The sequence below is a fragment of the Leptosomus discolor genome, chromosome 7 (genome assembly GCF_034619465.1).
Source record: "Leptosomus discolor isolate bLepDis1 chromosome 7, bLepDis1.hap2, whole genome shotgun sequence".
In the NCBI taxonomy this organism is placed as follows: Eukaryota; Metazoa; Chordata; class Aves; order Leptosomiformes; family Leptosomidae; genus Leptosomus; species Leptosomus discolor.
The window spans coordinates 46,619,273-46,643,785 of NC_141397.1; the positions used below are offsets into that span (position 1 = coordinate 46,619,273).

Genomic DNA, 24,513 nt, shown 5'->3' on the forward strand with positions numbered 1-24,513 from the left:
AATAACCAGATAATTCAAAAATATATTGGGTGCTGTTAAATCAGAGCTGATTTTATCTGACTGGATTAGTGACATTTTTCACAGCCCATGATGAGAAGCACAAATGGAACTGACTAAATTTATGAGTTTATTATGCCTTTTCCCTATGACATAAATCCACTCGTCCAGGCAAAGGTTAACTATAACATTTTCCTGATGCAATCTTATTCTTCGCTTTGGCATTTCGGTTCCTTAGCTGCGCAGCACCAGCAGTCCTTACAAAACCATATGTGCACCACTCATCTATGCAGGAATCACTGTCATAGGCTGAGGCGAGACAATTTATACTTGTGAAACCAGTGCTGTGACTCCCAGCCTGACCTACAGGCACTTAACGCTACATGCTGGGGCCTGCACTTGTCCCACCCGCCAGGTTTCCCAAGTGAGAGGGGCATGTTCGCCCCAGGCTTGCTGCAGCTGATGGGGAGACGGCTGCTCCAGAGCACATCATGTCTTTGCTGGGCTTGAGGACACCCTGGCAGTAGCTCTCCTTTTCCTGCCCAGGGTCAGCAGAGTGACTGCAGCCCTAACCCAGGAACTGTCTTGTAGAAAGCTCAGGTTGGTGGCAGAAGCTGCCAATGGGAAGGCTCACACGGATTGAAACCAAGCTTACATCTAGTATTTGCTAAGCCGGGGCCTTAGTGCAATGGTTGCAGAAGGAACAACTTACAGAGGCATTGCACATTACAGATCACACAGATTTTACTAGCACTCTTGACCAGAGAAGGTAAACCTGCCAGTGGAGGTGATGAACTCCTGACACAGTTTGTGTTCAGTTTAAAAGTAGGAAAATGCTACTAAGGCACAATTGAAAAGTTCCATCCCCTCTGTCAAATTTTGAAAACCATTTAAACATAGGTTTAAAATGACCCACAAGTTCTTCACTCTACCTACTGCTATCTGTTGTTTATTCAAGCAAAGTATTTTACCACTAGTGAGCCATCTCTGAAATACTGCTCTTCACAGAAAGCTTCTTTCTAAAAGGAAATCTTTATCTATACTAAGTTCATATGGGTAACCAGATATTAACTCTGCCCCGCTGCCCTACCAGCTTTGGATATTCTAGGAACTGGACATGGATTTGCACACTAAACACCAATTGACCTAAGAGGGCTTTCTGTTGCCGATGAAGAGCAGACTGCTCTCGTGCTGAAAAAGCCCTTAACCAGAGGCATTCTGAGCAATTCATCAAACCAGCCAAAGAGCACCAGGAAAGTAACATACAATGTTTCCAACATTACTTGCTTGCTATTACAGCCATCGACATGCACTACAAATGTTTTTGCTTTGGTAGATATTTTTCCAGATCAGTTGGAGAACAGTAATTTGATTCCCTAATTATGTTATTTGACTCATAAACAGGCACGGTTAGAGCACTCACTTCCTCCATTGTAAGTTGTTAGTAACACATTACTATCAGAGACTTGACCATCTTCCAGGAGCATACGTGAGGTACAAATCCTTTCCATTTTCCAGTAACCTACGATAGTGTAAGATGGTATTAGTATACTGCTATTGGTATGTGTTAATACATGCATATTTAATAATGACAGACTAACAAGTAAAGCATTCTCTTTTAGCACTAGCTTACTAAACATTTAATTAACCCACTTTACACAAAACACACATGTTCACTGTTCCAGCGCTAAGACTAGCATTTACAATATATTTTAAAAATAAAATATTTGTGAAGAATTCAAGCAGCCTTAAGAAAACTTTATATATAAGAAAGGAAAGCAAGACAGCCAAAAACTATTTTCAACAATAATGTTTCTAGATACATAGTGGGTTTTAATATGTTGATCTTACCCTTTCTTTTCAGGTACTCTGCAATGAGAGCGGCAATATGAATATAGCACATAGCAGCCTGCAACAAGAGACCAAGATACATGTATACGTTAAAGTACAGCATACATGTGATAAGGAGCACGTACTTTCATAACTGTCAAGTCATGCTGCAGAAAAGGAAGACAAAATTAATATAACAATTTAAGAAAATAAAGGATTACATGATGAAATAATTCTCGAGTGTTAATTTCCCTAGGTGTCATGGGTAAAAGCATAGATTTGCCCAAGAAAACCATTAAAATTACTAAGTAAATATGATATCCTGGGTTATGCACTGGAGTTTTGCATCACCCATTTAGTTTTTGATGACAAAGGCAACACATTATAAATGAAGCTCCTCTTCCATGCTGTAATTGGGGAGAAGAAAATCCTTTATGTAAGCTATGCGTTGCTCATAACCTCATCTACACTACAGCTACTGTGCCTGTTAGGGTTAAGCAGCAGAGACGCTAATGTGATACTGACCACAGCTTCCCGTCAGACATTTTCATGTCTTGCTCAAGCACATATCAGGTAGTCACAGTTAGGCAAGCTGGTATAATGAGCACATTGCATCTCTAGGTGTTTTTCAAATCAGTCTTCCTCTAATTTCAAGTATATGAGAGACACAGTACAATTCTCTTAAATCACTACTGATGTCTATCTTTCAGAGCCCTTTTCATCAGAACATCTCAGCCTAAACACAAATGGATTTCCTATTCATTTATTTACATTACCTCCGATAAATCTCCATTTCTTGCGTGAATCTTGGCCATGCTTTCAAGCCATGTCCTGCGTAATTCAGGTGTGCTGGCATATGAATTTGCTAGGCTGTACTGCAGGTCCACAAGCATCTCAGGGTCTTTCTCATGCTCCTTCATCTGCGCTGTGGCCATCAAAACCGTCCTGATGCGTTTGGTTAGATCCTTCACCTCTGCTGGGAAATTCACGTTCTTTGGGAAAGATAAGCAGTACATCACTAAAAACATCCAAAGAGCCACCATGCAGCACCCCTGAATGAGCTAAAGTCCTGCTTATGGAATACCTTCTGCCCCTTCCCTAATTCTGTAGGCTTTGAAGCAGAGTCACACTTCCACAGTACATACACATTGTACACAAATCCTTGACCTTTTTTACTGATGTGTCATAGCATCTACTAGATATCCCAGTCAGTCAGCTGTACCACTGTCTGTACACAACAACTCTGCTGAAGTAGAGCAAACTGAAACATTTGTTCCTTGATTGCTTACTGGAGCCAGAACTGGATCCTCACACATTTTCAGCTGACAAATAGCACTGTTTGCTATAGTAAGTCCTGCTTAACTACACTCACAGCATGTTTCACTGCAGTGAATAAAGCACAGCGGTCTGGCTCCTGGCCTTCTCACATTGTGCAAGATTAAAACAGAGTCCTTGTATTACTCATATCAGCTGTTCTCAACGTATTTAACTCAGGTCTGCAGTTTCTCTTTTTCAGATGGGCAATGAAACACATTTCTATTTTCAGACTCCCCCCTGCCCCCTTCCTTTTGTTTAAAAGTAGAAACATCCAGAAAAATTAAATGAAATTAAATGCTGTCTCCTCTATGTCACACAGAGATGCGCATGCCACAGAAGCAGTGTGACTGACTGCAGTGCTGGAAAATGAAAGCTTGAAACAAATTGTTGAAAATTTGAAAAAGAAATACAATTGTAACTGCATCTTATTAAATAAGACATCAAATTACTTATGCTAATTATCTACCAATTTGCTTACACTAACTTTATTATTAATCTCAGTGAAGATTCCCTAAAGTCACCTTCAGAGAAGGAAAAACACCTCCAAAGTATAAAAGTCAAAATGCATGTTGACAAATGTTTGGATAGGAATTGTAAAAATTAAAAACTGGAACCTTTTTACAACATCTTTAGTACAGACCACGAATATAATAGCAGGGGTAACCAATCTAAGAGCCTTTTTCAGGGGGTTAGCAAGCTGTTACAAAACCTAAATGTTGTGTATGTTATTCCTACACATTTACTGAACAGACTAAAGAGATAGTTTGTAAACTAAAAATTGTTTGTCAACTGCAATTGTGTTTCATTAGTCATAATCTGTGCTATCTTCTCTGACATCGGTCAAACGAACAAAATGAGCAGTGAACAACAAATAAAACAATTTTCAAATAAAAATCTATCTTTTTATTGTTTAAAAATTATTTTTCATTATTAAGCTTTTGAGTCATAAAATTTTTCATGAATTTCAGGCTGTCTGGAAAAGGCACAGTATGAATGCATAAATCACTGTCTAATAAAAGCCAGCAATTTTATTCACTGTAACACTTGCTCCTCTGAAATTTATGACCTTTTGCAAGGGGTAGTGATTGACAAAATATGTTTCTTACTTTCATCTGCTTGTCTCCATTAGCAAAATTGTTTATAATTGCAAGTGAATGTTGAAAACGAGATCCGCCAATCCCTGCATCCGCTATCAGCTGGCTCACTGCTTTGATGAGCTGTAATGGGGGAGCAAACACACGATGCAATTAGCACAGAAAAACAGTTTCTGAATAGTTTTTAATCCCTGTTTTAGTATGACTTGATGCAGCAGGCTAGCAGAGATACACTTTTATACTTACCTTAAGAAGATAAGATATACAAACACAAGGACTATGAGTAAACTTTCCAAAGTTTGTAATAGCTCACATTTTGTGGCATAAGCACGTTGTTACTTCCTATCTGTTACTGTACTATCACATTCTGCTTAGTTCCTTCATCAGCTATGTTCTCACTGCTAAGCAATGCACGTGAATCAAGAATAGCCATTTATCTGGCTATTTATTGGCTACACAGCTACATTCACAGCTGTTGTCTCTCCCTGGAATAGAGCCAAGCAGCCCAAGAACAGAAGAGAATCCAGCCCAATGTCCTCAGACTTGGCAGGAAAATCAAGCTGCCACAGAGAACTGCCTGTCCAAGGTCTCCAAAAGAACTGCTTTGCTACAATGCATAAAAGTAATGATGATAAAAACAATCCACATCAGCTAAATACTAATGATCTCACACTTCACTTACCTGTAGATGGGATCTCACTATTGATTTCTGCTTGTTAAATTCAAAGTTCTTTCTCATGAAAAAATAAAGAAGAGCAGATGCTTCTGTCTGAGTTGAACGTGACCTGTGGTTGCAACACTTCAGGATTTCATAGCAGAGTGAACCGCAGAGATCTGCTTGTCCTTGGAAGAATGCTGATGGGAACTATTGAAAAAAATGCGTGAATATGTTTAGCACTACTTTCAGGCCTTGGAACAGTTATTCTGAGTCAATACTTTTTCCTGTTAATCTTTCAGTAAAAACAACTCAGTCCCCCATATTCATTCATACCAGGGTTTATAAAAAAACAAGCCACCAGCAAAACATAATCCCACGTGCAAACTAAGATTAAGTAAAAACTGCACACAGGTTTTTATACAAACACCATATGCAACGCAACAAACTGGCCTCCAGGAAGTCCAGACAGCAGCTGGCACTCAGCAAGCGTAAAAGCAGAGCAGCCTATCTGCAAGGAATGCAGAATAGCTAACCAGGACAAGCCTGTGGGGGGTTCTGTACTACTACAAAAGCTGTTCAGGAGAAAGAAAATACTTTGAGTAGCAAAGTCAGTGAACTTCCAGTGGTCAAGGATTTGCACAGAAGGAGACAACTGAAAGTGAAGGATGGCTCTCCAAACCATACCTGCTATTTATCAGCAGGGTGAATATAACAGCAGACAGACAGAGGAGAGGTGGAAGACATACATATTGGCTACAGACCTCAAGTACCACATGAGAGGTTCTGCTGCAGGAACCATGACTGATCCCTGTTCCCACAGAACTACGAAGAGAGAACTCAATCCTGAGAACTACAGCATGAATGAAAAGGGCAATCCTGGATGCTTATTCATCCTCCCCATTGCACAGAGGAGTTCTGCTCCTGACTGTCTGGTATGTAATTTAAAGTTGTCTGTGGATGGTTTACTTTATACTTCCTCCAGGTCCTCAAGCTATGTTACTGGGAGAAGCATGATTTCCTCCTCCTGTCCCCTGAGATACCAACCAGAAGGAGGCCACGTGGTTTCAACTGATCTATACCGTCTCATTTCATAGAAACATCTGGGAGAGCAGGCCAGTCTTGCTTATTCTCACTTCTCCATAGCAATTGTTACCTATGTGCCATTTCTACATTCTGGTTAGTTTTAAGAGGATCTTGTCTGTGACTTCGAAATTGTGCAGCTTTTGCAGCTGACACAGAGTGTCTAATTGCTCATGATCATTTACATATGTGCAGTGCAAGCAAATAAACAGTTTGACACATAAACATGGTTTTGTCCGAAAACTTTTCTATGTTGAAAACAGGGTATTTGTAAAACTGAATTAGTTTGGATGACCTTTTGGTGAAGTGTATGGAATTCTCTTCTGCTAGGTCCTCTGGAGACAGCTGTAATAATTCACCACTGGATTCTGCAATCCAGGTATCTGCCATGAAGCCCATGGATCTCTAGGGTTTTAAGCTTTCTTCCATGGGTAGCAAAAGTGTGAAAGCCAACAACATAGCCAGATACCACAGACCTGGACATTACTTACCTATTTACTTTACAAGTTTCACTTTCTTAGTGAATTCTTCATTTTCCAAAACTGAACTAGTTTTTCAGATATTGTGAACTTCTCGCTTTTAATCAGCAATAAATCAGAAGATCTTTCTCAGGAATGGGTATTAATACAGTGAAGTTCAGAAACCTTTCAAAGTACCCAACTGTCCTCAAGCTGTACTTGCTGTAACATGGTAATAAGTCAGTCTAATGGAATAAAATCATAGCTACCTTGCCTACAAACAGCCGTAGGGCAGCAAAGACATGCTTGAGAGCTTCTGCTGACTGGTTGATTTGCAAAAAGAGCATGTGTGTGTCAAAGACTTTCTTCATCAATGCATTCTGGCAATCAGATTGCTGGAGCAGCCTCTGAAAAGTTCACGGACAAGACAAGACATTCTGGTTATTAAAAGTGAATAAACAGAAGCAGGATCTGCTGCACTTTACATGGGCGTGTTCCTAGGGAGATGCTTTTTTCAATATAAAACCTCTGTGGATGAGGCATTCCCAGCTTGTTGCAGACTCTTTTTACTTGCATTTTTTCAAGGACAGCACCTTCCTATGCCTATTTGTGAATGGTATGACTAGATATAAGGGCTAGGGTAGCAGAAAGGAGACAATAAATCTAAAAGGAGCTGCCTGCTGTATTAGAGCTTTGAGACCCCCATTGGCACCAGTTCAAGCAGAAGATGAAACAGCAAAACATACCTGGTGATTCAGAGTGTAAAGACACAACAGGTCAAGGATTGTGAGGGAAACTTCTGTAGCAATGTTTGCCTCTGTGTCTACATACTGTACGATGTCTGTTTCGTTGGAGCTGCCTGCAACATATAAAAAAAAAAGCAAAATGACGAACAATCTTCTGAATGTAATTATGCAACCTGATGTAATTCTGCAAGCTGGCCATTAAGTCTCAGCACAGTAGAGATTGGCTGCTAACTGTACTGTTTAACTGAAGGGGTATTTTGAAGAAAACTGCTCATAGGAGATGAAAAGGGAGGGAATTAGAGTCAGTTTTTACCAGCGACACCAGTGAAGTGAGTATAGTCTTTCATTGTTTCTGTTTATCCTCAAAGGAGGAGAGAAACCTAATTGGAAAGTGGGACAGATGACTTTGAACTCATCATTTAAAGAACGTTCTGTCATGAAAAGATCACGTCTATTGCTAGATCTAATAAATCTCATATTTCAGCCAGTGTATATCTGCTTGTACAGCAAGGTACATAACCATAGATGCAAGAGATGCTGGGAAGAGGGGGAATAACTTGTCATTAAGGCTATTTAAATATGTCAGGTTATTGTAACTGATTTTGTTTCTAAATGAACTTTGACCAAACCACAAATTTAAGCTCAGATTTCTTAGTCTCCTGAAAAAAAGGCAGAGTCAGCATCTCTATTTATGTTTAGGCTCTGCTCTTCAGGCTTTCTTTCAATGGCACTCATGAAACCAGATTTCATTGCATAGAGACTAATCTAAACCCCATAGAATTCCAGAGGGAAGTAAATAATTTTTTTGTACTTACTTGCAGTGCTGCTGTCTATCATCTGTAAGAGTTTGGGGTTAGAAAGTGCATTTTTGCCACGGATTATTGGTAATGTTTGAGATCTGTGATGCTTGTGACCATCGTGACTAGAAGTAGAATGCATCCTGAAATTGAAGGGTACCATTAAAAAAACAGAAACAAAGAATAAACTATCATGCCTATAAAGAATTTTTCCATATCAGAATTTTCTGCAGTACTTCTCAAAGGCTAAGTTAAACAAACTGGTGCAAAATTTTTCAGAGTAACAAAGATGAAGAAGAAAGTCAGTGAAGTGGGCAGAACAAACAGATGTGCTGTGATTTCTTGAGATCAGAGGAGACAAAACACTCATTGAGCACTGAAAAAAGCATCAGCTTAAATAGCCGGCTGATGTTTAGAAAACTGCCTTTGCGTGAAGGGAAACTGAGATGAGTCCTTTTGACTCAGAATACAAGAAAAATATATCCTGCTCATGAAAGAACTGGTGCAGATTTCTATGAGGGGCAAAAAAAAATGACAACTGACAATGACAACAAAAATGCGTATGTGTGCATTCTTTTAACCCTCTTTGATGCTGACAAACACATCATTAATTTATAATGAGAAGCTTAGATATAAAATACCAAGGCTTATCACTATTTTTGAAAGGATTTTGGATTTGTAACAACTATAGAATTCAACAATATTTAACATCTCTCAAAATTCAGGTCACTTATTGAAATATACCTTTATTTAATCTTTAAAAAAAGTAGCTTCCTAAATTTGCATAAATTACAAATATGCTAGGACAGAATTACTTCCTGAACCTAGCTAAACCCTCTTTTGTGTGGTAATTTTCACAAAAACAATTCAGTAAAGTAACATTTCAGATTTAAAAAATTAAACAGTTCCTAACATAGGTGGCCAGACTTTTCCCAATCAATGTGATAAAGCTTTCCATTAATGGTCACAGTGGAAGGATTTGGGTGGACATTCTGGAAAATGAACGGGTTTGGAACATGTGGAAATTCGATCTCAAGGGTCTTTTTTGGTTGGTTGCTTTGGGTTTTCTTTTGAGGGGGTGGGGTGGGGTGGAAAGTCTGGTTTCATATGAATGTTTCAGCAAACTGAAACACATAAATGTAAGTGCAAGTTAGAGCTGGTCACAAGCAACGCTTCAACTCTCATCATCAAAAACTGCTCTGTCTTACAACAGGTCAAACAGCCATTTGGACAACAAATGCTGATCTGTGAGGGGGTAAAGTGTGAAGGCCCTGGAGACAGCAGAAATGTAACTTTATTTCTGATTGCCACCATGTTGGTTCACCTGCAAGCACGTAACAAAACAGGCTCCTAAAGGCTGCTGCTTGCCAGTTCCAGCTGGGTAATGAAATCAGTGCTGCTTCTTGAAAACTGAACAGTACAGGAAGAAAGAAAGAAGTATGGCAGAGAAACCATCTTTTTCCTGCTTTGTTCAATCCCAGGATAGACGCTTATAACGGTGAGCATATTCTAGCTATAAGTAAATGAGAAAAGTCAATGATCCAAGATCATGAGGAAAGGGGACTTTCTCAACATGCTCTTAGATACAACCACAAGCTGCACAGAGTCAAAAGTTTGCTTTCTCTTTAGAATTTTACATTATTAACATGAAAAGGATCCTACTTGCCCCTAAAAGGATCAAAAATATTATTGAAGATGTGCTGCACCTGTCGCTTATTACCATGCAGTCCATGAAAATGATTAAATCTGGCAATGTTTAGACTAGCAAGATAGAGGAAAAAAAAGACTAGGAAAGATAGATTCTCTAACTAGAAACATGCACATACCAGTATAGGAGTATGCTACACTTAGCAGCATGGAAGTAAAAAGAAGGGTGTCAAGCAAACCTGCTCTTAAGTTTGACTTTGTGTTGCTAGATACTTCCCACTCCACAACCCCACGTTATTGGGGAGAAACAAATCCCCTGATACTGTAAGCACATCCATAGGTATCTACCCGTAAAGCAATAAGATAACATGAAAGCATAAGGCTGCAGACCTATGAATTCCTTCAGGTTGGGGAAAACTGTGGATTATCTTTCAGATAGGGATCTTAGCTGGAAACAACAGCTGCTGTTTCTGCAACACTTACAATATTGACAGTAACTAAGGATTCTTCTGAACATAACATTTTAAACAATAGTTGAAGGGACTCAATTCTTCTATGGTTTACAGCTTTGGGGGCTTTGAAATGTTGTGTTACATGCTGTGTAAACCTCTTTTCAGTCAACACTGTGACAGTGGACTGACTGGAGGATGACAACAAAGGCTGTAGTTTTATAGGAATTAATAATACAATGTTTCATTACCATTGCGAGAGCAGACCCGATGCCTGGCCAGAGGAGTTTGATCCTTTAAGGGTTCCATTATTCTGGGTGGCCTGAACAAACTTGAAAGCAGCAGCAATTTTCCTGTTAAGAGAAAATAACTCTTAAGCTGTTATGGAATGCGACATCGATTTTGCCGTGCCTCTGAAAAATATATACAGGCCTGACAAAACCTGCCGTGGAGCATGAACTGGTTCATCTGGTGACCTTCTGTTTTTCCAAAGTATGATATATAGACAAGTTCATAGTGGTAACATTAAATTAAAAATGAAACATCAACTGAGATAAAGTATGCATTTCACATTTCACAGCTGGAACACAATCTCATGCTTTTTCAGAGACTGGGTAGAGGTAAAAGATTTTTTTTCATTGCTGTTGAACATTTATTTATGCCCATTAAAACTCTTCTTTCCATTACATGGATGGAAAATACAGTGCTCAAGTTCCTATACTTGCCATATGCACAGAAATATGGTTGAGAATGGCCCAGTATTTTGAGTTATAAATGCAATAATGGTTATTACATCATCACATGCAATTCATCTTTTATACCGTGTATGTACTCAGATGTCCAGAACATCACAATAAAATTGTTTGCATAAAAGAAAAAATGAAGCATACATTGGCTTTCAGGAGAAAACTGATAGATACACTGTTAACCTCATTTAAGACTAATGTAATGTAATATTTAAATACTGTAATGTATAGTCTATAACTAGAGAATTACCTTACAATATTGCGTTTTCCTAGATATCTGAAATTTTGTAGGCAAACCCTGAAAGATAAACCAACACATTTTATGTCAATTAACAGTTTCCAAAGTATGAAAAAAAGCTGAATCGTAGTGTCTTCAAGAGACCTGTGGCACATGCACCTCCTAGTAAGCAAACAGAATAGAACTGCAGCAGTTCCCAGCCTAGGGCTGCACAAGATGTGGCACCACTTTCCACTCCCTTGTTCCCTTTTTCCATGGTTGAAGAGTCCTGCTTGATGAAAAGACGAAGGCAAAGACTTGGCTGCAAAAGTATTGCTTCTTCACCAGATTAAGTTAAATAACTTGCATTTCACTTATGAGATGGTCAGGATATTCGGAAAGCAGCCACCTGCATGGATTCTGCAGACATGCATAGCCTGGATTGAGCAAACTGTCTTGGAGAAGTGAAAAGCAGGTAATCCTACATTACATGGCTTTTCTTATGGTTTGGAAGTTTTGGGAAGCTAAATACTTTTCTCAAAGGAAGAATAGAATCTCAATCCTAAATGGAGAAACTATTATAAAAATCTCTTTTAGGATGAGCACCCAAAGCACTATGCTCCCTGTGTTCAGGGAAATGACCAATATACTGGAGGATATGGATTTCATTAGTAATGCCTCATTACAACTTCAGAAGATTATAGTGGGCATGTTGGTGTTAAGTCAACAGTTGGACTTGCTGATATCAGAGGTCTAGTTCAACCTAATGATTCTATGATTATGGCAAAATAATCTAAGATACAAGAACTCTCAGCCTATTCCACTAGGTGGACAAACCCAAAGTGAAATTATTTGCAGCAGTCACTTTAGAACATCATCATTTAACATAAAATCAACCAACCACAAAGTGAACTTACTCTAAAATGCTGAAGAAGTCTGTTATTTCTGAGAATGGTGCTCGCAACCAGTACGAAATCAGTGCGTCTAAAGAGAGATATTAAAATATATTATGTATCTGTTACAGAGAATTAAACTTGACCCAAAACCTCTAATATACACTGATAATTATTATAATGTAATATTTGTTTGGATTCAGCATTCACAATATTTTACAACAACGTAAATTAGGTAGCGAGTGCACATTCTCTTACCTTCCGAAATTGTTTTCATAATGTGAAGGAAACACATAAGAAGGCTTCTAGTTTCAGCTTGATCCAACTTGTCGAAACGAAGCGTTGATCCAATCAAAGACAAAGGTCTCATGATCTGTTGAATTGACAGCAAAGGGCCTTGTTAACCATAGTGACGGGTTTCCACCTCTAGTAACAGTTTTCAACATTTGCACATGTACCTTTTCACACGTGTCAGTTCTCTCACTGTTTTTTTCAGTGGTACTTGGGTTAGATTCAAGACTTGCTAAGGAAGCTCTGGAGTCAGCATGGTTTGCTGCAGAGATAGCTATTGATGAAAAGGCTGTAAATGAAAGTCATAGCAAACATGCTAAACTAAAACATCTATGGATACAAAAACTAACAAGAAAAATGGAAAACTTAAAATGTGTCACATGCTGGATTGACAGCACTGCTTTCAACTTCCAATAGCAAAGCTATTGATGGGCATGTTTAGTGTTGAAAACAGGCAACAAGTTGAAGTAAAATGATTCTGTTTGCCGTTATTCATGGCATTAAAATGGCCTGTTGCATTCCGTAAGGCCTGACCTAAAGCCATAAAAAACAGTGGAAAGATGCCCGTACACTTTCCTGAGTTTTGAAATGGGGATTGGAGGAATTGAACAAAGTAAGTTGTGTTTCTACCCTTCCGTTAACCCTGGAAAAACTAAGAATACTTGCCTCCAATAGACTTCAGGAGTTTTCAGGAGAAACCTTGGAACTATTCTTAAGTCAGGCAGAGACTACAAGAATGAACTCAGGCACAGGGATTTGTGAGAGCCTGAATACTGGCATCGTTCCAAAGCAGGACAGTAAGTGAAGCAGTGGAAGAAAAGCAGCTTCACCAGAGTAATAAAAATCAATCCAAAAAGACCCAAAGGGAAGAGAAACATTGCATGCCATGTTTCCCTGAATATCATATAAAGTTAGTTAATGATATATTCCATGAATACTAAGCAGAAAGCACGATGGATTAAGACACACAAATCTACCTGTGTGCATGTTCAATCTGCCATTTATACCTGCTATAGAGTTCAGAACATCTTTGGAAAAGGACGTATCCACAGAGTTTGCATGTTTCATTGCTGTCTGGCTCTGAAACCCTCCGGCTGTGCTTAAGTCATCCCTAGATCCCTGTATTTTAAAGGAAACAGAATAAACACCAGTAAATTATATCACTCATAATTTTCATAACGACAGCACACCTGATAGGCTCTTCTTAGACACTGAGCTTGAAAACCTACTTTCAGTTGTTTAGACATGACAGCCTTAAAAGATCAAGGCTTGCCATAATACATCCAATAGTTACCTGCAATATGAAACCCTCTCATAATTGAAGTTGTAAAGGACAGATCAAGTCTGTATTTGCTTCTTCAACACTAGCACAGCATTGGGAAAGGAGAATTAACTGTTGTTAGCAATGATCAGATGAATCAGGGTAGTTTGCTGGAAGGACTGAAAGACACAACACCCCTGCAGAAATCTGTTTCTAGTTCTTGAAGCAGGGCTATGATTATAACACATCCAATCTTTTAAGAAATAAACAAATGTGCTCCTCCACATGTTTATACAGACATTTTCTGTGGTGGTAAAGCTGTTTTATGAAGTTTCGGCAGCCCCGTCCATCCTTCAGCTACTTGTACACATTCCCTCTGCCTCCTGGTATAGTCCATGGTCCCTCTGTTGTACCAGTGAAGCTGCTTGTGGGTTCATGATGTAACCCTGCAAAGAATCTGTGGGCGATGGGAGGTTTTCTTTACAACATCTCCCAGCCATCTGCCAAGGGACCTGCCTGAGGACAGGGTTCTCCGTCCCCAGCCTGCGGCACCAGGGCAGACATACTGGGAGACTGGCTGGGGCTACAAACCTCTAACTGAGTTTCCAGCCCTTGGACAGTCAGTGTCCTGGGTCTGTTCCAGACTGACAGTCTGCACCCTGCCAGTATAGACTCCTGGGGCCTGCAGGTGCTCTGCAAATTGAGACCTTCCAAATTAAACATTGCAGGTGCAAATAAATCAGCATTTTCAGAACTGCATTTCATTAGCTAATTTGTGACCACCATAAACTTGGATTTCTTCCCACCAGACTGACTGTGTCAGACCTCAGTTTGACAACTTCAGTGTTCTGAAAAAAAAACCCAAAAAACCCACATGAATTACCTGATTGGAAGTATTGATATTGAAAAGGAACATATCTTTCATGTAAATCCTTGGCATATTGTCCAAAAGCATTCCATAGAGTGGCATGTACAGGTTTGCTATTTGTGCCTGTTTTGCCTAAAAAATAGAAGATACAACATAATCCTGAAGAATCTAATTAACATATACTAGTGGCTAAGGAAGTTTCATGTACATTTAGCTACTGTACGAATGAACAAATGAAAAAGAATAAAACAGTTTCTTTACCGGCTCTGCATATCGATCATCAAATGAATGCTTTGCCATCAAGTTTTTGAGCACAGCCAAAGCTAAGTGCCTAATATCCTGGTCTTCTTGCAAGGCAAAACCAACCTCCCGCAGCAGGACTCCAATTAGAAAATGTTTACGGCAAAATTCATTGGTCAACGTGTACTCTGGAATATCTTGGAACAGAACGGACAAGAATGCTTACATTAATATATAGGTTACATATTCCGCCCCATTTTCCATATTTTCAATAACTTCTGTTGATTTAATCCACTGTTAAACTTGACTTCCTGATCTGACTGCCCCACTCTGCTCCCTCACTTGCTAGAATGAATTAATCTAATATTATTATTTCTTGAAATCATGCAGTTTTTACAATTTAATAATAAAGACAGCTTATATATGGATTGCCATATGAGAATCTTAAATGTTCTGCACACAAGAAGACTATTCACTTCTTTGAGCACAGAGTCTAAATTGTTGTTCCCATATTCTAGCTAGAAGAGGTCTAAACCACAGAGATCCAGACTAATTCCACTTTTGAAAATGGTAAATAATTTTTGCCTAAATGTGCCACAGTTCAGTGGCAGCAGTCAAAATAAATCTTAAAGCTCTTGGTGCACAATTCTGCTTATTTCTTATGCAGTCATTTTGTTCATACCTGATGTTCGATATTCCTGTGTTGATTCTGAAGGCGTCACAGGGTCTTCATTTTTCATAAATATAAAACAAAAATAGGCAAAAATCATGCACCTTCTTTTACTTCAGTGTAAAAAACAAAGTTGCTTTGTATTTTTTTTTTTTAAATTTGAGTCAAATTTGAATGAAACAACTTCTGCTGTTAAAGAAAGCTATTAGTGTCAGAACTGAACTCACTTTTTGGTGCTGAACACTGAAGCAAAAAGGAGACAAAGGCCCATAGTTTGAGAGATGCTGCACAGAGAAATGATTCTGCCTTCCACTGAAAGATACCTTCCACTCTCAGCAACTTAAAAAACCCATCCCAAGTGAATACCTCAGAGCTCGCAGAAAACTGTCAGAACTGGGAACTGTGCCTAGGGCTAAAATCCCAGCACCTTTGAAGCCAAGAGGAAAGCACCCAGTACTGGGCGCTGGCCACAAAGTTAGGTTCAAAATAATGGATTTCAATGCATGAGATGGACTGCACAGTGGCCGCTGGCTTTGGGGCACAGGCAGGGCGGATTCGCTCCTGTGGCAGAGCATAGGTAAAACCGTCTCATGCTTCTCTGCAAAACACGGGTTACACACAGTATCCCCTGCCTTGAGAAGCAGCTCAGGAGGTATTAATAAAAGATTCTGAAATGGTGCTTTCTTGCCTCACTGCTCCAGGTAAAACACTGCAGTACGTGGTGACCAGGTAAAAGTTCAGTCTTGCCAGAGGCCAAGAAAGTAAATGCACTTGGGAGAAAAGGGCGATTGCATGGGACTTGCCTGCCAGTCCTAGAGATATCTAAATACAGTACCAACAGCCTACTATCTGATGTTTCCAAACTCCTACTGCATGTCCAGTTCAGATCTTCCCCACAAAGCAGGGGCTGTCACATGGACAAGTCATACTCCCAACAGCAGCAGGAAAGCCTGTTCCCAAACAGTAGTTTCACAATGCTCTTATCACTGACTCAGCTTCTTCCCCTTCCTGCTGTACCTGTTCAATTCCTTCCCCAGCTCCACCTCCGAGGCCTACTGCAGCTTTAGCAATTAGTCCTCACAAATAGTCCACTTTAGTCACCTCAAAACAGCAAAAGAGTCACCTCCCACCACTTAACTGGGCTGTCAGGGGTTGCATTTATTTACAGGCAGACTGAAATGATGTTATTTTTATCACACAGCCTAATTACCACACCTGAAAAGCCATTTGCGGCTTCTGTGCCTGATCTGCAGACATGATACTTCAGAGAGTTAATTGTTACCTGCTCTTTGAGCCTCCTGATAATTCGCTGTTGTATAGAAACCCTTTCAGGGTGGCACCTTACCAGGAATGTGTGAAGATCGTATGGGCAGGCACAGAGGGATAAAGTGCTCATGGTGACAGACTTCTTGGAGAAAGTCAAATTTGAACTGATGTAAAGTCTGAAAACCACAACAAGCAATAGCTCAGTTCACATTAAAACAGGGAAAATGGTAAGACAGAGCTGCATTACCATTTATCTCTACCTCAAAATTCATACACCCAACAATGAAACCTTGCAGCTCGTTATGCCAAGCTGCACGAATAACAAACATATGGTTTTCATCTCTGTTATCTAATGAACTTCTCACAGTCAAATAAGCTTTTTGGATTCCTCAACTATGATTTTTTCATTGAAGATGTACTGATAATATAAAGCTTGATTCAATCTAAATATTCAAGGTATATTTAAAGCTACATTGGGTCTTTTTGATGGTATACACTATAACATATAATCATAGCAAAGTATTTTCTCCAGTCCACATAAATTTGGGACTGTCATAATTATTATGCCTTTCTTATATTTTCTTTTATTTTTTTTTTCCTTTTTCTTTTTTTTGTCCAATGAAATAGAAAATTTCAGCCACATGGGCAATATTCAAAACATACTGATAGTGGTGAAAACTTCCTCTATTGATGCTAGTAAGTTCCGGCTCCAAGGGATTTGTGTATTATATAGTTTTGGTATTCCTTCCTTCGTATCGCCCTCCCAAGAAGCCATCCATGATCTTTTGTGGAGCTTTGCAACTACCTCAGGAATTTATCATTCCCACTATAATGATGTGCCACTGAGATATAAAGATAATACATGACATCCAGTAACAAATTTTTATTTCTGTCTTCTTAGCTCACTGTTCTCAGTGGCAGAAAGCAGTCATTCCGGAGTACCAAAATGACATTGCATTGATCTAGGTCAAACATTTGCCTTAGCATTAGAAAGTACTCATAACTGTCTTTTGTTTGCCCTGTGTTTAAGTCTGTTTGTCCCTAACATTAAATTGTAGCATTTCTGCTGCTGCCATCAGGTTAGGATGCCTGGAATGTGCACTTTTCAGAGTCTACCGAGCAGTGGATGGTGGGGAAAGTATTCCTGAAATGTTTTATTGCATTGCAGTACCTCATCAGGAATACAGCTGGACATGCAATTCAGGGCCTAATGGCAAATAAAGAAATGAAGTACCTGAAATGTGTTTCCCAAGAGGAAATGTGACATTATGAGAGAACACAACAATAAACTGAATTCTAATGAGGTATTTCAACTTTTGAAATAAGTGTTTTCCAAAACAATGTTTAAATGTCAAAATACAGAATACTGTGAGGGATATTTCTGTGGAAGAGAAATTATGGTGCTTCACTCACAATTACAACAAATTCAAACTGCAATGTTATAGACTGATATACCCACAAACTATTTATTCAAGAAGCAATATACACTGTTAAATTTTATGAAGAGAGAGGTCAGATTGCAGTATCATCTTTTTTGATACATAAACAATCCTGTTAAAGAAGCACAAGACACACAGAAAGAAATCCTGCAGCACATTTAAATGTCTTAGATGTATGACTGAAAATGAAAACAATGCAAGGTCTCTCTCTTCTTGAAGTCAGACACCTCCAATTTTGTGGTTATTGTTTTCAAGTGCCGCAAAGCCTTTTCCAGTAGTATATCCGTCTCAGCTCCATGGTGATTCCATTTCCACGCATCCTGGCAGACAGCTCTGGAGGGATGCTGGGTGACTGGCAATGTGCATGCAGTTAATGCCAAGGAGGTTCCAAATTCTGCACTGCACACTGACTAATCTCAGGCTTTTCCACTGGCTGTTCATTGGCTTTTTTAATTAAACATCTGTGGTTGAATGTATTTAGGGAAGTTCGAAATGTGGAAACAATTTTCAGATTGCATAATATTATTTACAGAACTGTAGACTTCAGGCTATGACATTAATACCAAGGGACTCCATTCTACATCTGTTCCAGAGATTTGGTGAAAGACTCTAATGCAGCATGAAGCTAGTTTTAGTAAAAAGCAAACCAACCTGGAGTAATCTCAGTCGTTACCTACAAATGTCCAGATCACCACTAAAGAATTATGAAAAGTTAATGGACAAATGTTCTGCAAGTATTTTTTGGAAAGATGTGTCATTCAGAGTATGTATCTCGAATACATTCTGCTATCATCTTATATGCTCTGGTATGATAGCTCAGAATCCCAGTCATGGAAGAGAAAAGTCTGTGACTCATTCTCATGGATGAAGAGTAAAGGAATCAAGCTGAATAATTTGGGTACCTCTTGCAGTTTGAAATTTATTGTTCTAACTATATCATGGACTATTATAGATATTATAGGAGAAATTCAGGCTACAGGGAATCTTCCTCATAGCAAGCACAAACTAATTTGGTGCAGATTCACTTTCTTGCATCATCAATGAGGTAAGAGCATACCATTCATTCAAAGTAACTGAGATGTTACATTCTCACTTGAGTTTACACAATGATAACTTGTTCATACACTCTTAATCTCCGCAAAGAAAACTACTGCAAATTGCTGCTGATATTTATATGGCTCCTTATAGCAGCCTTCCAGTATCTAAAGACGGCCTACAAGAACGCTGGAGAGGGACTTTTTGCAAGGGCACGTAGTGCTAGGGCAAGGCATAATGGCTTTAAACTGAAAGAGGGTAGATTTGGATTAGATGTAAAGAAGTAGTTCTTCACTGTGAGGGTGGTGAGACACTGGAACAGGTTGCCCAGAGCAGCCGTGGCTGCCCCCTCCCTGGCAGTGTTCAAGGCCAGGCTGGATGGGGCTTGGAGCAACCTGGTCTAGTGAAAGGTGTCCCTGCCCATGGCAGGGGGTTGGAACTAGATGATCTTTAAGGTGCCTTCCAACCCAAACCGTTCTAATGATTCTATAACCAAACCACAAGTGTACTCTCCAAAGAATCAAAGCTTAAATTCAGTCTTTTGCATGCTTTGGTCTGAGCAGTCTTTGCAGACTCTGCTCTTGCCAGGGCTCAGTAAGTAGTTGTTTGGACACAGCTATTTACTCACAGAAAAGGGGATAGATGGCCCAAACCCAAGAGGTTTTAACACATATTTACAGTAAATGCTTTCACTGACTTGAGTTCTGAGCACGGTGAAGCCATGGAATAGATCATAAATAGTTTCAATATAAAAATTCTGCTAGCGAGTCACTTTGGAAGAAACAAAACCAAATAAACAAAAAAATAAAAACCATACCTTGCCATCTCCTGTTCCAAACATACTTATATAATTGTTGACCATCTTGAACACGAATCCACGATCCATAAATGTAAAACAGCGCTAGGAAAGGGGGAAAAAAGAATTACTATTTTATAGCCAAAAAAGCAGTACATGGCCTCACCTGGCTGTTTGCCTTGTGTCACGTATAAACTTGATTCATTTGTGCAGGTGAAGTTAGTCTTATAGCAGGGCAAGGAAAACCAGGGAACTGGTGAATCTGACTCAAATTTTAATTTACTTTCAGTAATAATAAATTGGTCAATCTTTTAATTTTCACTCTGTCTACAGTCTAAAATAACTATCACAGTGTACAGTGCACTAGGAGAAACCTTATCTAATGAAAGTCATTCATGTACTGCAACACTCACTCACTAGAGGTGGTATGGGATGGGAGGTGAGCTGAATACCTCCTTCAGTGACAGAGCATTAACTCTGCAGGAATCAATCCAGCCACAATACTCACATACTGTCTATGAGCTGTATTATCTCTCTGGGAGCAAATATGCCACTACATTACTTTATGATGAGAACACTGCTCCTTCTGACTGATGGGGCTAAATAGACAGAGGGCATAAAGGTTTTTGAGGGTCTTGATGCTACAGTTACTGACAATTTTTGCTTGCAGAGTCAGCCTAACAGATAGGGAGTGCAATCTTGAATTCCCCCCTTCTCTGGTGTCCTGAACTATGCAAAACTAGAAAAGACTTGAGCCTTCTGTCACATCACATTCAAACAAGGCTGCTGCAGTCCCAGCCTGGAGAAAGCCATATCCATCTCTAACCTATGTAAATCTTTCTGGTAGACTAGATTCAAAAAGAAATTAAAACACAGCCATATGCCATATCATATAACAGAACATTACTGTCTTCTCAGCCTTTAGCTGAGTAACACACAAAAAAGAGCAAGCAAATCTGCAACACCTCCACAGGTGCAACACCACACAACCACTAAGCCCCCCCGGCCCTGCATTGATGCCTCCGCCTCAAACCAGCATCATCTTCCAAATGATACACACTGTGGATAGATACTGTTTAAGGTCACTATGCCAACAGCAACTAAGGCTTCCACATGGTATGAGCAACAGAGGTCAACATAGCAAGTTTATGAATTATTTCACCTACATATGAAAGGAGAAAAATCCACCTTCAGTTTGCGGTTGTTTTCCTTATAAACTCACAGGGATATTTTATTGCTGGAATACTGCTATGTCCAAATGCTGTGCTTCAATTTGTCATAAAAGATTTGAGCCTGGGTTTCACTGTATACTACATACAATGTTCTGTGCATCATTAACGTACATCATTCCATTAATGGAAAGCGTGTATGTGTGTGTGTGTGTGTCCAGTTTAAATTTAGATCAAGTATCTGGCCACACAACGTATTGAACGACAATTTTCCTATGCTCCACAGATAATTCAGTGCTGGGAAAATAAAAATGATTGAGAAATATTAGGACAAAACCATAAAAGGCAACCCCTTTTAGTGGATTTTTCCAAAGCATGCATGCATTTTCTTATATTTGGCAAATGAAAGGGCATTACAGAGTTAAAAACGTAGGTTACAGTATTTCACATAATACTTGCAATTTGCTTATTCTGGTTTGTAAAAGCTGCCTACTCCAGTTGTGATTAGGAAATACTAATCCACCCGCAGTCATGAAAAAATACCAGCTCAACTGGAACTACGGTTTAAACAAGTGCCCCTCCTTACCAAACTTTTTACCCATTTGAATGTAAGAATCTGCAAAATTTGAAAACTTGGTCTCTTTAAGGAATAGATATAAATTAATCAGAATTGCTGTAAAGAAGACTTAGATAAACCTTTTGCATTCTCAAAGTCCCAAGGGCATAGAAAAACTGAACTATAGGTCAACACTAAATTTGGAAACTGAGCCATCATTCACTCAGAATTGTTTTTATTTCCTTTGACTAGACTAGAAGAATCTCAAGTTTGCATTAAGTATGGGGAAATAAGTGCATATGCGGAAACGACAGAACATCTCACCTTGAGAAATCTGGCAGTGCTGTAGTTTGCATTCCTGGTTTCTTCAAAAGCATCTTTGTACTTCCAAACAACATGGTCTGCTAAGACCATCACAAGTGTATCCAGCTCAGTTTGAAACGGTTCTGGAAACCTCTGAGTTCGAGAAACCTAAGCAGGGAATAAGATCATCACTTGAGGGCGTATAATGTTGCACATTAAACATGAAAACACATTCAGGCCAAGAATAAAGACAATAAAACACAGATCATTCAACACAGAAGACAAATATTCCTAGCATTCCATGGATCTATTCTGAGTATAAATCCCAAAAGGAAGAATCTGGTCCATAGGAAAGCAGGAAATTTTATCCTCAGATTCCAGCACAAGTATACCAAGCGCATCTTTGATAATCAGGAAGAAAAGAGGTCAAAGCACTGATCTTCAGCTATGTAAGGTTTGCTCAAAGCAGAGTTTCTAGATCATTTATTTGCTGTCTGGCATAATCACCTGTTGGGTAACCAGCAAAAATTAGAGAATTCTCATTCCATTCTAACCCACCTGTTAAAAAGCTGATGTGACTGTATTTTTGGCCCACCAGTTCTGTACAAGCTAGTATAGGTTTGAGCCTAACAGGTAATATAGTGTTTTTTGTGGGTAAAACCAATATTTTAGAAAGTATAACAGCATTTCTTTTTTTGACCAGTCAAGAAGAAAAGTCTGGGTATGTATTTCCCACAATTCCATATTTTCTGTTTTCCTTAAGAGACTGATTGCCTACTTAACTGAGATCACATATATACTTACCTTTGTTTTCTTTGTATCAACCAAGTGCTGTGCCATTGATTTTAAGATAACTGCAAAGAAGAACCAGGAATGCTGTTTAAAAGAAGGAAAAAAGAGATTAGGAAAAATGATTATCTGATAAATACTTTATGATGCATTACCATTCCTTATAGAGGGATTGCATTTCTCAGTAATGCACAATGATAAACTCTACGTGACAAATAAACAGCCTAAGTGCCATGTGTTTGAGTGATATTGGATCACGTCCTTAAGAGAGCTGAAGCCATTTTTGCCACTGTAGCTCTGTGCAATAAGGAGCCTGCAAACACCTCTGCTACAGTTCTTCCATTTCTGCTGAGCAGTCTTCATTGTTTGTTTGCAAGTAACTAGTAGAAATGCATGATGCAGAGAACCTCAGAGAGCAGAAGGTGAGAATAAACTGCTATGTTAGCTCCGGCCGATTGGTAGTTTGGCCTAGAATAAGATGGCACTTGTTTAAAGATAAACAGAATGGTTCTTCAAATACCATTTGTAATATTCTACAGGTAGGATACAGATTAATATCTGTATTGTCACATATCTCAGGAGATACGCGAAACAAATACACTCAAGAAGCTTACAAATTGAAACAAACAATGCCCCACAACAAACCCAACCACAAGTACTTCTGCACAACTCAGGTTTCCTGCAGGCCAGGTTTTCTGGTTTTTTCAGCCTATTTTTGCCATTCTAGTGGCTCAGCATAGGAAATCAGAACTGGTTCACTCTAAACAATTGAACATATTTTTGCCACTGGGAACTCCTGAGCTGGCCTGGTTAGCTCTTATACCAGAACGGACAGGCTCAGTGATGGGGCTTGCACATGTATGAATTTCTTAGACCTGGTTTGATATGGGAAACCTTAGGAAACCTCAGTCGTTCTCATTTTGGTCACTGCCAATCAAAGGGAGCAGCTGAAATCGGATATAAATGTCCTACTTGCAGATGAATACTCTCCCTGCATCTTCCAAAATAAAAATTAAAACAAGTGTCCTAAGACTAATTGCTCACATCATATTGTGTAAGAATTAGGTTTCTAACTCAGACTGAGCTGTAACAGAAAGGAGGAATTTTACTATGCAAGCCACAGCATTCTGAGAAACGTGGTATGCTGAGAAACTGTAGCAAGGCTGGTAAGTCTGTTGAATCACTGCAGGATGAGATTTGTGCAAAGTTCATATAGGGAAAGAGGAGATGAGAAAGAGATGTGACAGGCAGAAAACCAGTAGAAAATGCACAAATGTGCTAATTCAAGCTATCATTCACCTTTAAAACCTGTTTCACTGTTACTTGGTCATTTGACTTCAGAAGACCAGTCATATTCTTGGCCAGCTCCTCATGAACAGTCCTTTCTTCAAATGATTTGGTCCTGAACACATACTGAAGAAGAAAGGAAAAATAAAAATTATCAAAATGTACATTAAAACAGATATAAAAAAACTCAGTAGGAGAAGATAAATTATTTATACACCACTAACAGCTGACAATCTTGCCTGCCAAAATATCCTGACTGAACAATACATCCACATAAAGTTTAATTCCCCTAGCAGCAACAGCATAACACTGCTTCCCTGCAAAATCCCAGTTTTAAACACAACTTCCTGTTGATTTCGGCTTAATGTGAACCAAGAGGAATTTCTGCTTAAAATCAGTGCTATGATTTATTTTTTCAGTAGGCCATAGGATCCTGACACCTCTGAACTGCCTTTCAAGACATTTCACCAGGGTGAAAAAAAGAATAAGCAAGCAGAGGAAGTACGGAGGGTTTTTTACCCACCTAGTCAGGGCCACCTTTCACTTGCTCGTTTCTTCCAGTGCCAACAGGTAGTCAGAGCTGGTAACAACTCCTCATCCTGAAAGGTGTAGAG

The 24,513-nt window shown here is 39.2% G+C and overlaps 1 protein-coding gene across 3 annotated transcripts in view; it reads right to left on the reverse strand.

The window, feature by feature from the left end:
• DOCK10 (dedicator of cytokinesis 10) overlaps window positions 1-24,513 on the reverse strand; it is a 165,755-nt gene that overhangs the window by 15,944 nt on the left and 125,298 nt on the right. For 2 of the 3 annotated variants that reach the window (XM_086467803.1, XM_086467802.1), the window contains exons 26-47: window positions 23,912-24,025; window positions 22,628-22,699; window positions 21,845-21,991; window positions 19,817-19,900; window positions 16,605-16,701; window positions 15,272-15,316; window positions 14,611-14,786; window positions 14,365-14,481; window positions 13,228-13,339; window positions 12,388-12,509; window positions 12,188-12,302; window positions 11,954-12,020; window positions 11,070-11,117; window positions 10,325-10,426; window positions 7,996-8,120; window positions 7,181-7,293; window positions 6,704-6,841; window positions 4,921-5,103; window positions 4,251-4,361; window positions 2,604-2,819; window positions 1,849-1,906; window positions 1,421-1,519 (exon numbers count right to left, since the gene is read on the reverse strand). In XM_086467803.1, the coding sequence (XP_086323929.1) occupies window positions 1,421-1,519; window positions 1,849-1,906; window positions 2,604-2,819; window positions 4,251-4,361; window positions 4,921-5,103; window positions 6,704-6,841; window positions 7,181-7,293; window positions 7,996-8,120; window positions 10,325-10,426; window positions 11,070-11,117; window positions 11,954-12,020; window positions 12,188-12,302; window positions 12,388-12,509; window positions 13,228-13,339; window positions 14,365-14,481; window positions 14,611-14,786; window positions 15,272-15,316; window positions 16,605-16,701; window positions 19,817-19,900; window positions 21,845-21,991; window positions 22,628-22,699; window positions 23,912-24,025 (2,461 nt within the window). Of the gene's footprint in view, window positions 1-1,420; window positions 1,520-1,848; window positions 1,907-2,603; window positions 2,820-4,250; window positions 4,362-4,920; window positions 5,104-6,703; window positions 6,842-7,180; window positions 7,294-7,991; window positions 8,121-10,324; window positions 10,427-11,069; window positions 11,118-11,953; window positions 12,021-12,187; window positions 12,303-12,387; window positions 12,510-13,227; window positions 13,340-14,364; window positions 14,482-14,610; window positions 14,787-15,271; window positions 15,317-16,604; window positions 16,702-19,816; window positions 19,901-21,844; window positions 21,992-22,627; window positions 22,700-23,911; window positions 24,026-24,513 lie in introns of all 3 variants that reach the window. The other variant, XM_086467800.1, reaches the window with a different exon arrangement.